At 54.1% G+C, this 14017-nt stretch overlaps 1 protein-coding gene across 1 annotated transcript; it reads left to right on the top strand.

Annotated features, from left to right (window-relative positions):
- The first annotated feature begins 725 nt into the window (after positions 1–725).
- On the top strand, positions 726–13206 carry LOC127300716 (uncharacterized). Its single transcript, XM_051330875.2, has 7 exons — positions 726–1157; positions 1256–1335; positions 4347–4407; positions 5743–5800; positions 6535–6592; positions 6677–6749; positions 12883–13206. The coding sequence occupies exons 1-7, from the start codon at positions 804–806 to the stop codon at positions 12973–12975; spliced, it is 777 nt and encodes a 258-aa protein (XP_051186835.1). The 5' UTR covers positions 726–803; the 3' UTR covers positions 12976–13206.
- The last annotated feature ends 811 nt before the right edge of the window (positions 13207–14017 follow it).

Genomic DNA, 14017 nt, shown 5'->3' with positions numbered 1-14017 from the left:
TGTATAGATCGAAAGAAGCAATTACAAGGCTGTATGGACGCCGGAGAGGCAAATTTTATCCGTTGTTAACCTCCCTAAAAACCCTAACTGCACATCGAATCTAGAAAATCGAGGACTTACAATGAACAAATCTGACGTTGTAGCCGCTAATGATTATCCAGGTTCATGCAATGAAGCTCCCGACGTCGTGGACGTAAGCCGCGGCGGCAGGGATGGGGGCGGCGCCGCCGACGGAAAAATCGCCGCTAGCTAGGCAAAGGTTGGCCCAACGACCGCCGACGCCTTTCCCACGGCCGCACTCGAGGCCCCGGCCTCCGATGATGCCGCCATTGTCATACCCCTTGTCGCGCGTGCTCGCCATCTGACCGGCGACGGAGCTCTGAGAGCCTTCGCCAAATCGAAGTCGCTTGCTGTACCCAGCCTCTTGACCTGGTTCGCTGCTCAATGCTCCTACACGAACTGATTGCGCACGACCAACGTCTTCCGTGATGGAGGTGGGATGGAGGAATGTCAGCCATGGCAGGTGGAGGTACATAGGAGGTGAGAAAGTGGTTTTTAGGCGATAAGGGGAGTGGAGTGGAAAGTTAACGCGGAACCGCGGGACAACGTTTCGAATTAGATATGTCTGGCGGACCAATTGCAAACGAGCCGATTTCTTCTCAAGCTTAAGGGAAACCAGTTAAGCGAGAAACCAAACTAGTAACCTACTAGAAATTGGGAAGTTCTAAATCAGCGTGCGTTCACTGTCGTCACGGATAGACCGTCCCCCGGCTCCCGTGCCCCCTCGGCGTCGGCGTGGCGCCATGGCCCCCGCCCTCCTCCCGTCGCCTCCCCATCCAAAACCACCGCTACTGCACCACAACCCAAGCCCCGCGCGCCTGCACACCCGGTGCGCTGCCTCACGCCGCGACTTCACCATCCACACCGCCGTCGCCGGCGCCGCCGCCTCCGCCTCCGCCGCAATGAGCCGCGTCGTCGCTGCTGCGGCCGAGGAGGCACCCCATTTGCTGGCACCCTCACCGACACCCCCCTCTCTGAACGGCGGAGCCGCCCCGTTTTTGGGCGGCATCGCGAACACGAGGTCGTGGTCGCAGTACTACGGCAGCGGCTTCTCCATCCGCGTGCCGCCGTCCTTCGACGACATCTTAGAGCCCGAGGTGGGTGACCGGTCTCATTTCCACTTCTTCCCCCCAAGTTCGGGTTTCCTTAGCAATTTTGGGGCGGAACTCTAGATTTAATTTCGACTACATTTCAGGATTTCAACGCCGCGATGACCTACTATGGTGACAAGGCGAAGGTCAGGGCATACGCAGCTCGGTTCGCATCTCCAGATAGGTAGGTAAGTAAGACCAATTTCGACTTGACGACCTACAGGCCTATATCATTTACAGATGTGTAAAATCTTTACATTTTAGGGAATAATTTTAGGCAGATCTTTGTTAGACAAATTAAGGAGGACAACATGGACTATTTTAGTGCTGCCTTTACTCAAACTAGCATACTTGCGCGGGCACCATCTTTCATTATTATAATTTTCATATGGTGAATATATTGTCGGAAATTCAATTCGGCTCCCGGTGCATATGCTCCCTCTACCAATTGTTAATTGACGCATAACGTCAAATAAAATCTGTAGAGTATATTATTTTTCATATTCTGTTATATAGTTATATGAATCTGAATATAACTAAGTTATTATAGACAAAGCTTACTGCCATGCGGAAAGATTATGGATATCGTGCCAAGAGGCTTTGGGTGGTTTCAAAATTTTCGGCAAAAGAATATGTTACTTTGAAATTTCACAAATTCATTCGCAAAAAAAAATTTATAAATTAATAATGGCTTCGAGATGTAAATATATGAAAATATTGGTTTCATATTGCAGGACTAACAATTACAACAACAACAACAAAGCCTTTATTCCCAAACAAGTTGGGGTAGGAACTAACAATTCAACAAAGAAAATTATAGTATCTAGCTAAATCCTAGTAATATAGATAGAATAAATAACTAACATAGAACAGAAAATTCATAGAAATTAGGCAAAAACACTTTGATATAACTAAGGCATTCTTTCATTAAGATGGAGACAAAGATATTACATAATAAGAAAGGGCATAAAGTGGTCAACGGAAATAAACCTTTGGTGACAAAGAAAAGGTGTGCATTGAATTATATGTATAACATCCCTTACAATCCACTCAACTGAAGTTTGGTTGTACAAACGTGTTAAACTCTGTTGGACCGTATCTGCGCCTGTATGGATGAATGCATCCAACTGCTTACCCGTGCTGAATAGGAGCACACGTCCAGCTCTTGATCATATCGCACCAACCGATGCTCTTTGTGCATTGGGGCTGGTCACAGAAGCGGCAGCACTGAAAGCATGCGAGCGGAAGAGAGCAAGTTAATCATAAATACCACGTGTGCTGGCATCAACAAAATCGATTGTTGATTTACTAAATACGCAATGCTCCTGTAATTTCATGGGGTGATGGCAGCGTGAGGATGTAAAGCCACAATGTCTCCAGTGTAGAATAGATCGGATAGGTATAGGGAAATTAGAGCATCTCCACCGGCGCCCCCCGCGCTGGCACAACATCCTCCATTTGCGGATGCTGTTCCCACACCGGCGCCCCCCAAAAAATAAAAAATATAAAAACGTTACAAACAACAAAATTCATACGAATTTAGACTAGTTTATACAAAAGTGACTCGAATTTAAACTAAAAACTTTAAAAAATAAACTAGCGGCGCCCCGGAAGGCGCTGTAGTCGAGGTTGTCCGTAGCGTCGCCGTCCTCGTCTGAGAAGTTGAAGGACCAGTGTCGTCGTCCTCCTTTGGCGCCGGCAAAGGACCGGCGAGGTCGACGAAGTTCTCGTCGTGGTCCATGGTGGACCACACCTCCGACTCGCGCCGGTTGAGCGTGATCTGTCGTTAGTCTTCCTCGACGGACCGACCGACGATGAGGTGATGTCCCGGGGAACTCCTCTGGGTCGTCGCTGCTACGGAAGGCCGCCTGCGCTTGCGCCTCCATCTCCCACCTTTTCTTCTTCGCCGGCGGAGGCGGTGGTGAGTGAGCGGCGTCCTCCTTGGGGCGGTGGCGTGTAAGCGACCTCGGTGTCCTCCGAGCCGGAGCGGAAGCCATGCGCCCCGGGCCGTCTTGGATGACGACGCCACTCGAAGGAGGATACGCGGCTGTGCACGTGCGGCCACCGGTGCTCGACGAGCCAGAGCGCGAGAGGCCCGACGCTGTCCTTGTTGGCGGTCTCTGCAGCGGTGGCGCCGGAGGCGCCATGCTTTGCGCCTGGGGGGTAGTAGAGCGGCACGCGCATGGGGTCCACGCCGTGGATGCGCGGGCGGTAGCCGTACTCCTCTAGCGTCGCATCGACATCGCTACCAGGCCCAGTGGCCAATGCGGTTGAAGCAGCCGGCATCGCGGCCGGCCGAACGCGCGAGCTCGATGTCGCGCGCGTCTTAGAAAGGCCGTGGCCACGCTGGGCTGTTTTGCGCGCTGCTCGGCTGGCTTCGTTCGGCTGGCGTCATATGCGACCGCCTCTCGGCGATGAGCGCGCGCATCTCTGGTCCAGGTGGAGGCGGCACGACATATCCGGCATTGGAAAGCTGCCAACCTGTGCGGCAGCTTGAACTGCAACGGCACCGGGATGCGCTGCCAATAGAGGACATCGGCCTCATGGAGGCTCAGCTGCAACGACGGGAGCCCGCTGCCGCAGGCCTCGTCATTGTACGCCATCGCGAGGTGGTGGTGGATGTGTCGGTGGCGGCTGAGATTGGTGGCGGCAGCTAGGGTTGGACGATGGGGAGAAGAACAGCGTGCCGACGGGTTTTTAAGGGCGGCGGACGTGCATTGAAGGCGCGTGGGGGGGGGGGGGGGGGGGTTGGACGCCGCGTGGCCAGTCGGTTGGCCGCCGTCCTCGTCGCCGCCTCGGTTTCCGAGCGAAGCTATTGACGTTGACGACCAGCTTCGCGCGCGTCGTTTTTAATGTGACCCGTCGCACCGCCAAGGCGGCCCCACCCACGAAATCCGCCGTGGCACGAGGCGCCGGCGCGCTCGATTAATGCCCTTTGCGAAGGGGCTGACACGGGGTTGCTGACGCCTCTATTGGGCTTGAACCCGCGCCGGCGCTTTTTGGGGCGCGCCGGTGTGAGCCCAAAAACAGCGTCGGCCCCCAAATAGCTATCGGGGCCGCCGGTGGAGATGCTCTTAGTTGATGTCCTTGGTGGGTAATTTGTTTCAAATCTAATGTTTAGTGGCTATTTCAAAGCTTTATCAGTTGTGATCTGTTGATCTGCTGAATTCACCGCTAGTTGTTTTGCCTTTACAGGTCAGAACTTGTAAGCGTGGTAATCAAGCCATCGAATCAGCTCAAGATCACATTCCTAGAGGTCTGTGGAAGAACTTGCCATTTTTCATAATCTACTTCTGTTGCTCATACTTTGCATAGTATTTGTTTATATGTACAACACTACAACATTGCTCCTGTGTAACAGTAAAATAGTGGCGTATAGCATATTTGGACGGGAGAATCAATTGTGATTTCAAATCTTTGACTGCATGTGTCTCTGTTTGTGCATTTATAGGACTATTCTCGAAAACGGAGCTTACATTCTCATGTTTGGCACAACGTACATGCGCCGGGCATTACTAATCATGACTCCCAACTGAAAGTAGAGTATTCAGTATTGTACGCACTAGTGTCACTGGACAAATTCCCAAGGGGTTGGCACTAGCGTTGCATTGTCTTCTTGAGATTGAGAATATCGCTTGAGGCCTTGAGCATGTCCTTTTACTCCTTCATGTCCGCCTAGACTGTCTTGTAGATCATCCTGTCTATCTTCTCAGAGATCTTCTCGCACATGGTGATACAAAGTCTGGTTCCAAATGATTGGTACCAAGCTGTCCCGAGAGAAATTCTGGACAGGGTAACTGTGGTAGGTTGGTGGTGTAGACTGTAGAGCGTAATTGTTGCACGTTGCGGCTGGCTCTGGCAATATTCTGCCCCTTTATATAGGACAGCATTCTGGCCCTTGTTGTAGGACAACACCCTGACTTGACCCACAAGTTATATGTTGACTCATGTAAAATATGTTTACCTCTTTTTTCCTATTTTTCGGGTGGATTGATGGGTGGGGGTTCAGTGTCAGGCATGACTAACCACCTTATTGTATAACTGTGAAGTAAATCTTCTAAGTTGATAACGAATGAAATTAGAGAAATAATATGGTTTATCACAGAACCTTAACTGTCGGCTCCTCTTGTTCTTTGTCACAGCAGCAGTAGTGGTGGCTCCACATGACAACCAGCTAGAGTGAATATTAACAATTGATAACAGACGGAAATGAAAGTATTTGACAACAAAGGGGCATAGATATAGTCATAACATTCTTGTATGCATATATGAAACAAATAACATTCTTGGATAGGGGTGCGTGGAAGTTAGCTATCCACGTTCCGGAACCATAACTTGGTTTCGAGATCTTATGGGTTTCAACTCTAGCCTACCCCAACTTGTTTGGGACTGAAAGGCTTGGTTGTTGTTGTTGTTGTTGTTGATATATGAAACAAATTGTGGGTTAAACGTCTTTTACTGACAGATGCTAACTGTGTTACTGTTGATTATGCTGTTCTTTGTTACTATATCCTTATATGGAAGGGCTGCACTTTTAAAATATTACGGAAATAGTAAGCCATCATGCTCTTACACTGATATATTTTCCCAGGCCAAAGATATAACGGAGTTGGGCACTATCAAGGAGGCATCAAAGTTGTTTGTACCTGGTGATTTCTGCCGTCTTAACTTGAAAACTGCACCATTTTTGTAAATAGAATTGTGCCTATGGCACAAAGTATTTACAGCTTTCAGATATCTGATAGTGTATTTAAAAAAGCTTATAGTACATACAAGAACAATGTAATGCTTAGATACGCAAGTGAGATCCCACCAAAATGCCACTTAGAATTCATTTTGTGATCTCTAGTACAAAATTTGGCCCCAAAATTTGAACTAGACTTGACAAAATGAACTGCAAGTGGGACTTTGGCAGCATCCAACATGACATCTAAGTAATGCTGGCCTTGGTTCATTGTGGGGTGTAACTCTACATGTGTGATATTAAGTTTACAATTGAAATTGATTAATTATCATAATAATGCAGGATTGCTGGTGTAGTATTAAGTTTTAGCATACTGTGCACCAAAGCTCTAAAAATTAAGTAGCTAACATGAATAGCAGAGCTAACTGCTCCGGTGAGTTCTGAAATGTGGTTACACTCTTATTTTTTGTCTTCTGTTTGACATTATGCTTTTTTTTTTAGATCTTTGTCATTATATGATTTTGTGATTTGCTAATGCAACATTTTTCGTAACATAGTTGTGTTCCTTACTGAAAATATGAATTTAAAAACTTTGGTTCACAAGATTGTTCCTTACACTTGCAAAATTTGCAAAATAAATTATGAAGTGAATATCTTAGCATGTCCCAGTTTGGTAATAATGGTTTTTTTATTTCATAGGTGGTGCAAAAATATACTCAGCTCGAACAATTAAAGTGAAGGATCAGGATGATATTAGGTTATTTCTGTTAACTTTCAAGGGAATATTACAATAGGCAACAGCCCATGTAGTTTCATTTTTTTATGGGAAAACGTTTTGCAGGACATACTACTTCTATGAGTTTCGTTTTGACAAACAACATGTTGCTCTAATGACTACCGTTGATAGTGGGAAGGTATCTGCTTTTCACTTTCTATTTGTATTTCTGGACATAAAGGGCATGCTAAAGTTTCTTGCTTTACATCATGCAGCTTTGTAGTAAGAGATCTGTGTTCTTTTCTCGTTATGTTTTGTTTTGCTATTTTCTTGATCCTTACGACAGCATTCTAGATTCTGAAAAATTATCCTGGTAATGTCCCCAAGCATTAGTGGTAGAGTCTAGGGTTCTACCGGGTCTAGGGCGGAGGTTGTAAGGGTGGAAGTGAGGGCGGAGAGGCTGGAGGGCTCGGCGCCGGCGGCTGGGCGCCGTCGCGGAGGAAGGAGGCGGCGACTAGGGTTGGGTGCGGCTGGGCGCAGGGGTCTCCCTTCAGGAGACGAGACAGTATGATACTGAATATTTGTCTGATTAATCTCGAAGGGATACAAGTGTTTATATAGGAGGACGGCCTCCTCGAAACCCTAATTTACTTGGGCTAAGCCCCTAATTTACTTGGGCTAAGCCCCTAACTAGCCACTAGTGGGCTTCCTACGTTGGTAGGTCAGACCGACCATAACATCTCTCCCTGCCTTCTCAAACAGCTCGTCCTCGAGCTGAACTTCTGGAAACTGCTGACGGAGATCTTCAAGCTTCTCCCAAGTCGCCTCGTCCTCGGGCAGGCCGGTCCAATGCACCAAGACGTGCCAAACACCACGGCGCCGCTGGCCTTCAACACGCGAGCCACACTTGCCGGGGCAGCTCGAGACGCCCATCCGAAGTAGGTGGAAGAGCCGGTGGTGCATGAGGGTCGCCCGTAGGCCTTTCGCAGGCCGACGTTGAAGACGTCGTGGAGGCGCGAGCGCGCGGGCAACTCAAGGCGGTAGGCGAGCTTGCCGATGCGCTCCAAAGACACGGAAAGGACCGGCGTAACGAGGTCCCAACTTGCGCCCGGAGCGCGGGTCCAAGGACCGGGTCGTCCGGTGAAGAAGGCGTAGCTGCACCCAATCGCCCGCCGCAAATTCCGCCTCGCGATGGTGTGCATCATAGTACTTCCCGGCCGCCCGCCGAGCTCGAAGAAGCCGCCGCGCGCTCGCCCGCATCTCATCGCGGGTACGCAGCAGTCATCCGCCGTCTCGCACGGGCCGTGCGTACGCATAGGGAAGCATCGCCGTGGTGGCCTCCCATAGACCACCTCAAAGGGAGTAGCGTGCAGCGCGGAGTGGTAGGACGTGTTGTAGCAAGACTCGGCCCACGCCGCCCACCCACCCAAGCTCGTGGACGATCCCCTGCGAGGCAACGCAGGTACATGGCGATGATCTTGTTGACGACCCTGACCGGCCGTCCGTCCCCGAGGATGAAACGCCGTACTCATACGGAGCTTTACGCCCGCCAGCCCAAAGAGGTCCCTCCAGACGTGACCCGTAAACACAGGATCACGATCACTGACGATGGAGGACGGAAACCCGTGGAGGCGAACGATGCCGTCGAAGAAGGCGCGTGCCACGGACGCCGCCGTATAGGGATGGCCTGTGGCGATGAAGTGCGCGTACTTGGAGAAGCGGTCAACCACCGTGAGGATGACGGACTTGCCGCCAACCTTAGGCAGCCCCTCGATGAAGTCCATGGAGATGTCCGCCCACACACTGGGACGCACGTCCGCCGGCTGCAGCAAGCTCGCCGACGGACGGAGCGTCTCCGTCTTGTTCCGCCGCGTGTGACACACGCCCGCACTCAGCCTCGCACCAGTGGCGTTATCCTCGGAATGTAAAAATCAGCGCGGAGACGGTGCAGGTCTTCTCGGGCGCCCTCGTGACTCGCAGAATGCGCCAAGGACAAGGCTCGGTGGCGCAGTCTCCATGATCCGCACGAAGATGCGGCGTCCATGGAGGAGTAGTCCTCGTCTGTGCGCCATGGCGCGCGCCGCCGTCGGCCAAAGTCGCGTTAGCTGCTGCGCATCCGCAGCTCGTGCGCAGAGCGCGGCGAACCTCGTCGATGAAGACGAAAGATGGCCCGGCGTGGATGCAAAGGGGTCGCACCGACCGTGGGCGCGTCCGCAGCTTCGCCAATGTCGCGGCGGGACAGTGGCGTCGCGATCGTATTGAGGCGGTCGGCGGTACTCGACGGTGAAGTCGGCCGAAGAGCTTGCCGATCCACCGGTGTTGCGGCACGGTAGAGAGAGGCGCCGATCCAAAGAAGAACTTCAGTCGTAGTGGTCCGTGCGCACCCGAATGTCCGGCCCCAAAGATACGCCGCTGCTGGCGCACCGCTTGGACCAGCCCGATCGCTCGCTCGCGCTCATATGCGCCGAGCTTGTGGTGGCGCGCGGCGAAGGGGCGATCGAAGAAGGCGAGTGGACCTCGCCCGGTGAAGGACGGCGCCGGCCAATGCCGAGGCATCGCAGCCCACTACGAACGGCTCGTCGAAGTCCGCATCCGAAGAACGGGACCCGTCGTGAGTGCCCGCCGCAGGCGGCGAAGGCCGTGGCCGCCTCCTCGTCCCAAGAGAAAGCGTCGCGGCGGCTGTGCGCGTAAGGGGCGCCGCGATGAGGCCGAAGTCCCGGATGTATCGCCGGTAGTATCCTCGCGAGGCCCAAAAATCCGCGAAGAGCTCGTGGTGATCGGGGCGTTGGCTGCGGCGACGGCAGCCGACCTTGTCCGCGTCCATCGCGACACCGTCGGCGGAGATGACATGGCCCAAATATGCGACGGAAGTCGTGCCAAACGAGCACTTCGAGCGCTTGAGGTGAAGACGATGCGCTCGAAGCTCGTTGAAGATGATGGCGACGTGCTGCAGGTGCTCCGCCCAGGATGCGCTGTAGATCAAAATATCATCAAAGAAAACAAGCACAACGCGGCGTAAGTAGGGGCTGAGCACGTCGTTCATCGAGCTCGGAAGGTCGCCGCGCATTGGAGAGGCCGAAGGGCATCACCAAGAACTCGTAGTGGCCATGGTGAGTGCGAACGCCGTCTTGGCGATGTCGTCCGGTGCATGCGCACCGATGATAGCCCGAGCGCAAGTCGAGCTTGGTGAAGAAGCGCGCGCCATGCAGCTCGTCCCAGAGCTCATCCACGACGGGGACGGGAAACTTGTCCTTGGACGTGACGGTGCTGAGGGCGCGGAAGTCGATGCAGAACGCCACGTGCCGGCTTCGGCCTTGCGCACCAGAGCACGGGGCGCAGTAACGGTGACGTCGAGATCCTGATGATGCCCTCGAGCGAGCATGACCGCCACCCGGCGCTCGAGCTCGTCCTTCTCGCACTGGGGTACCGGTGACGGCCGCACAACGACGGTGCCGTGTTTGGCCAGTGGATGCGGTGGTCACAGTGGTCGCGAGGGAGGGAGGCCCCGCGGCTCGTCGAAAAGGTCGCCGTGTCTGGCCGCAGCAAGTCGGCCAGAGCGGATGCGCCTCGTCGAGCGCGGCGGCCATCGTGTGTAGCCGCGGGGATGTGCCGTTGCTGCCCATGCCCGTCCAAAGGAACACGGCGGCCGCCCTCGCGCCAGAAGATGAGGGACAGCACGTCGAGGTCCCACAAGATGGGGCCTAAGGTGCTCAGGAAGTCGAGGCCGAGGATGAAGTCGTAGCAGCCCAAGTCGAGGCCGACGCAGTCGATGGAGAAGGGCTCGTCGCCTACAAGCACGGGAACCTGTCGCGCCACGCCCTGGCACGTAAGACGATCCCCGTTGGCTACGGTAACGCTGTACGTCTCCGCGCCCGCCGGCTGGAGAGCGAGGCGGCGCATGGCAAGGCTTGGACAAGAAGTTGTGTGTGGAGCCCGTGTCCACCAAATACAGCTTAGACGCTCCCCATTGATTGTCACCGGAAGCGCATCGTCTTTGCCGTTTTGATGCCCGCCATAGCATGGAGAGACACGACGAAGGCGGACGCGTCGACCGGCGCGTAGGTCGTGACACCGGCCTCGTTGACGGTGGCGGCCGCGAGCTCGGCGCGAGGGCATCAACGTCGGCGCTGCCGACGGTCTCCAAGTAGAAGAGGCGGGCGCACGTGTGGCCCTGCGTATTTTTCGTCGCAGCTGAAGCACAGCCGCCTCGGCGGCGCCGCTCGCTGCTCCGCAGCCGTCGCCCGCTTGAAGGGGCGAGTCGGCGCAGAGGGCTCGCGGCGCAGCCGCCGCGGGGCGCGGCGGGCGCGGGCGTCGGGGCGGGTCGGGGCACGGGCCGGCGCCGCCACGTTGCGCGTAGACCCGTAGACCTCGCCGCATGGCGAGGGCGCGCTGCTCGTAGGCTCGTGCGTAGTACATGGCCGTCTCGCAGTCCCGCGGCTCGCGCATCTCGACATCGACGCGAATGTAGCCTGTGGAGGCCGCCGACGAAGAGATCGGCGCCGCCGTGCCGAGACACCCGGGCATGGCACGCGAGTGCCCGAAAGCGGTCGGCGAAGTCCCGGACCGTGGTGGTAAAGGCGAGGCGTCCTGGCCGGCGAGGCGGCTGCCACGAGGGTCGGCCCAAACCGCCGGAGGCACAGTCGCGAAACGCTCCGAAGGCGCATCCCGCCTCGTCCCGCTCGAGGGCGTAGTACCAAGTCTGCGCGGCGCCCGTAGGTGATAGGAGGCGATCCATGTGCGGTCGGTGCCGAGCGTCCGCTGCCCCCGAAAAATTGCTCACACCGGTTCAGCCGCTCAGGGGGTCGGTGGCGCCGTCGTAGGTGGCGAACTCCGCCTTTCGTGAAGCGGGCGGCCGCCGTGCCACGGCCGGGACCATGGGGGCGCCCTCCGGCTGGTCGGGTTGACGGACGTGCTCGCGGCGAAGGGCCCCGGAACCCGCCGTGGCCGCCAAGGCGGTGGCGGGCCGGACCGTCGTCCGCGCCGCAAAGATGAGTGTAGACGGTGCCGCGTGGTCCATGTGGGAATCGGCGAGGGCGACGGCGGCCACCACGCGGGCCGGCCATTGCCGGCGGCGGAGGCGGCCGTGGGGGCGGCGGCGTAGCAGCGGTCGCGGTGGCGGCGGCGAACAAGCCGGCTGGGCGGCGGCGAACGGCGCGTGGGGGCGGCGGGTGCCGGCCGGCCTTGATCTCCGCGAGCTCGAAGCGGATGGCGCGGAGGTCCGTCGGCGAGGTCCGCCAAAGTAGCGGGCAGGAGGTCGAGGCCCGTGGGGACAGCGGCGGCCTGGTCTCCGTTGGCGGCGGCGGCCCCCTGCAGCGCGTGGGCGCCGGTCATGGCGGCGGAAGTGGTGGTGGTGGCGGCGGCGGACGTGGCGGCGATGGTGTCGACGGGGGGGCTGTTGGAGCCCATAAGACCTAGGCAATCTGATACCAAAGTGGTAGAGTCTAGGGTTCTACCGGGTCTAGGGCGGAGGTTGTAAGGGTGGAAGTGAGGGCGGAGAGGCTGGAGGGCTCGGCGCCGGCGGCTGGGCGCCGTCGCGGAGGAAGGAGGCGGCGACTAGGGTTGGGTGCGGCTGGGCGCAGGGGTCTCCCGTCTCCCTTCAGGAGACGAGACAGTATGATACTGAATATTTGTCTGATTAATCTCGAAGGGATACAAGTGTTTATATAGGAGGACGGCCTCCTCGAAACCCTAATTTACTTGGGCTAAGCCCCTAATTTACTTGGGCTAAGCCCCTAACTAGCCACTAGTGGGCTTCCTACGTTGGTAGGTCAGACCGACCATAACAATTAATTCTTTGATGTCACATGCACCAATAACATTGAAATAATCAATTAACTGTTTAATGTAGACAATTCATTTTTTTATACTTGGTCAGCTGGCACCTATGTTTTGGATGTATATGCGATTGCATGACAATAATGATATGGTTGATGGCTGACGACAGTAATCATGATCTGTTGTGTTGTGACTCTGGGATGCTATAACATATGATTTTTTGTTTTGGGTTAGATATTGTCAGTTTACTCGGCCAGTTTTATTTGTTTGTGGTTAGTATGTGAACATTCTGCTTGATTTTGCTGTCTAACGAACAAAGTTCCCTGGTTGCGCTCCTTTCTTTCTATTTTACTGGACTGCCATGGATGGAGGCTATGTAAAGCAAAATAATTGTTGCAGTACGCAGTATAAGAAATCCATGACTAACAAAAATAAGAAGTGCACAAAATATTGATATCTTGTTTTTTCTAAGGAAGCAAATATGTTCTTGTTAATTTTTGGGTTTTTCGTCGTCTTTGCATTGCACTATTTGACATGCATTGGCCCTGTGATGACAGACATATATTGCTGCTGCTACTGCTCCAGAGACGAGGTGGGAGGCGGATGGCGTGAAATTGCGTTCAGCTGCTATATCTATGTCTCTCGCGTGATTTTCCATTTACATTAGATCTGCGGTGTTGCAGCATGTTAAGTAGAGTTTTCCCATTTTATTCTAAAGGTGACTCCCAGTTCAGCACAATACTCATTCTAAGCAACTTCACCTTTCTGATGATAGCCATCAGATTGAAGTTGATGAAACATATTTATTTTACGGCATGTTGCGTAGAAATATCCTTTTTTGTGATCAAAATGAATCCTATTGCAACATTTACACGAGGCAATATCAGGTATAGAATTGTGGTGATCATAATTGCAGATTCAGTTTAGATTTCAACATTTATGCGAAGCCATATCAGGTTTAAAATAGCAATTGTCTTTATTCTAGATTCAACTTAATTATGGAAGTTACCCTGGCATGGTTAGCTCTTCAGAAGCCAGTCCAAAATATACATGAGATTGGAGTGAGTAACTGTAAGGACATATACATCGATGTGATGTCGGCCTTTTCAAGTTTGTAACTGTAGGACAAATGCAACGATGTGATCTTAAAATTTTCTTAGAGGTGCCATGTGTAAGTTGTATTGAGTTGGAGAACACAAAGAATAAAGAGAATGGTGTCTTCTCTTGAATTTGATGATCGTTTGGAGCTTAAGAGCATCTCCAACAGGCGCGCTAAAACGCCCGCGCGGCATAAAAACTGCCGGTTTGTAGCGCGCGGGAGGAAAATCGGCCCTCCAGCAGGCGCTGCAAACCGTGCGGCGCTGTAAAAAATTTAGGGCGCGGGCCGGTTTGCGCTATCGCAAGCGGAATACTTTGTGCGCCGGCTACAGCGCGAGGCATCGCTCGTCCACGCGCGAGAAAATCCCCGCGCTGAAACTTCCCCTTTCGCGTCGCCGCCCGATCGCCTAATCCCTCGTCTCCGCGCGGCCGCCGGCGCAATCCCGACGATGGACGGCCCCTCCGGCAACCCACCGACCCCTCCCTACTCCGTCCCTACTCCGCCCAATCCCTCCAGGATCTCTATCCTCAAGATGCGAGTGCAACAGATCGTCCAGCGGCACAATAGTTGCAGCCAACCCCAGGGTTGCACCA

Source organism: Lolium perenne, chromosome 5 (genome assembly GCF_019359855.2).
Source record: "Lolium perenne isolate Kyuss_39 chromosome 5, Kyuss_2.0, whole genome shotgun sequence".
Lineage (NCBI taxonomy): Eukaryota > Viridiplantae > Streptophyta > Magnoliopsida > Poales > Poaceae > Lolium > Lolium perenne.
Note: the sequence above shows the minus strand (reverse complement) of the source record. Positions and strands in the feature narration are given on the sequence as shown.

Excerpts from the sequence above, each read along its gene's own strand:
- LOC127300716 (XM_051330875.2), top strand. The coding sequence starts at position 804 with ATGGCCCCCGCCCTCCTCCCGTCGCCTCCCCATCCAAAACCACCGCTA. Across the intron at positions 1,158-1,255 it reads ACGACATCTTAGAGCCCGAG|GATTTCAACGCCGCGATGAC; the intron begins GTGGGTGACCGG and ends ACTACATTTCAG. Across the intron at positions 4,408-5,742 it reads TCAAGATCACATTCCTAGAG|GCCAAAGATATAACGGAGTT; the intron begins GTCTGTGGAAGA and ends ATATTTTCCCAG.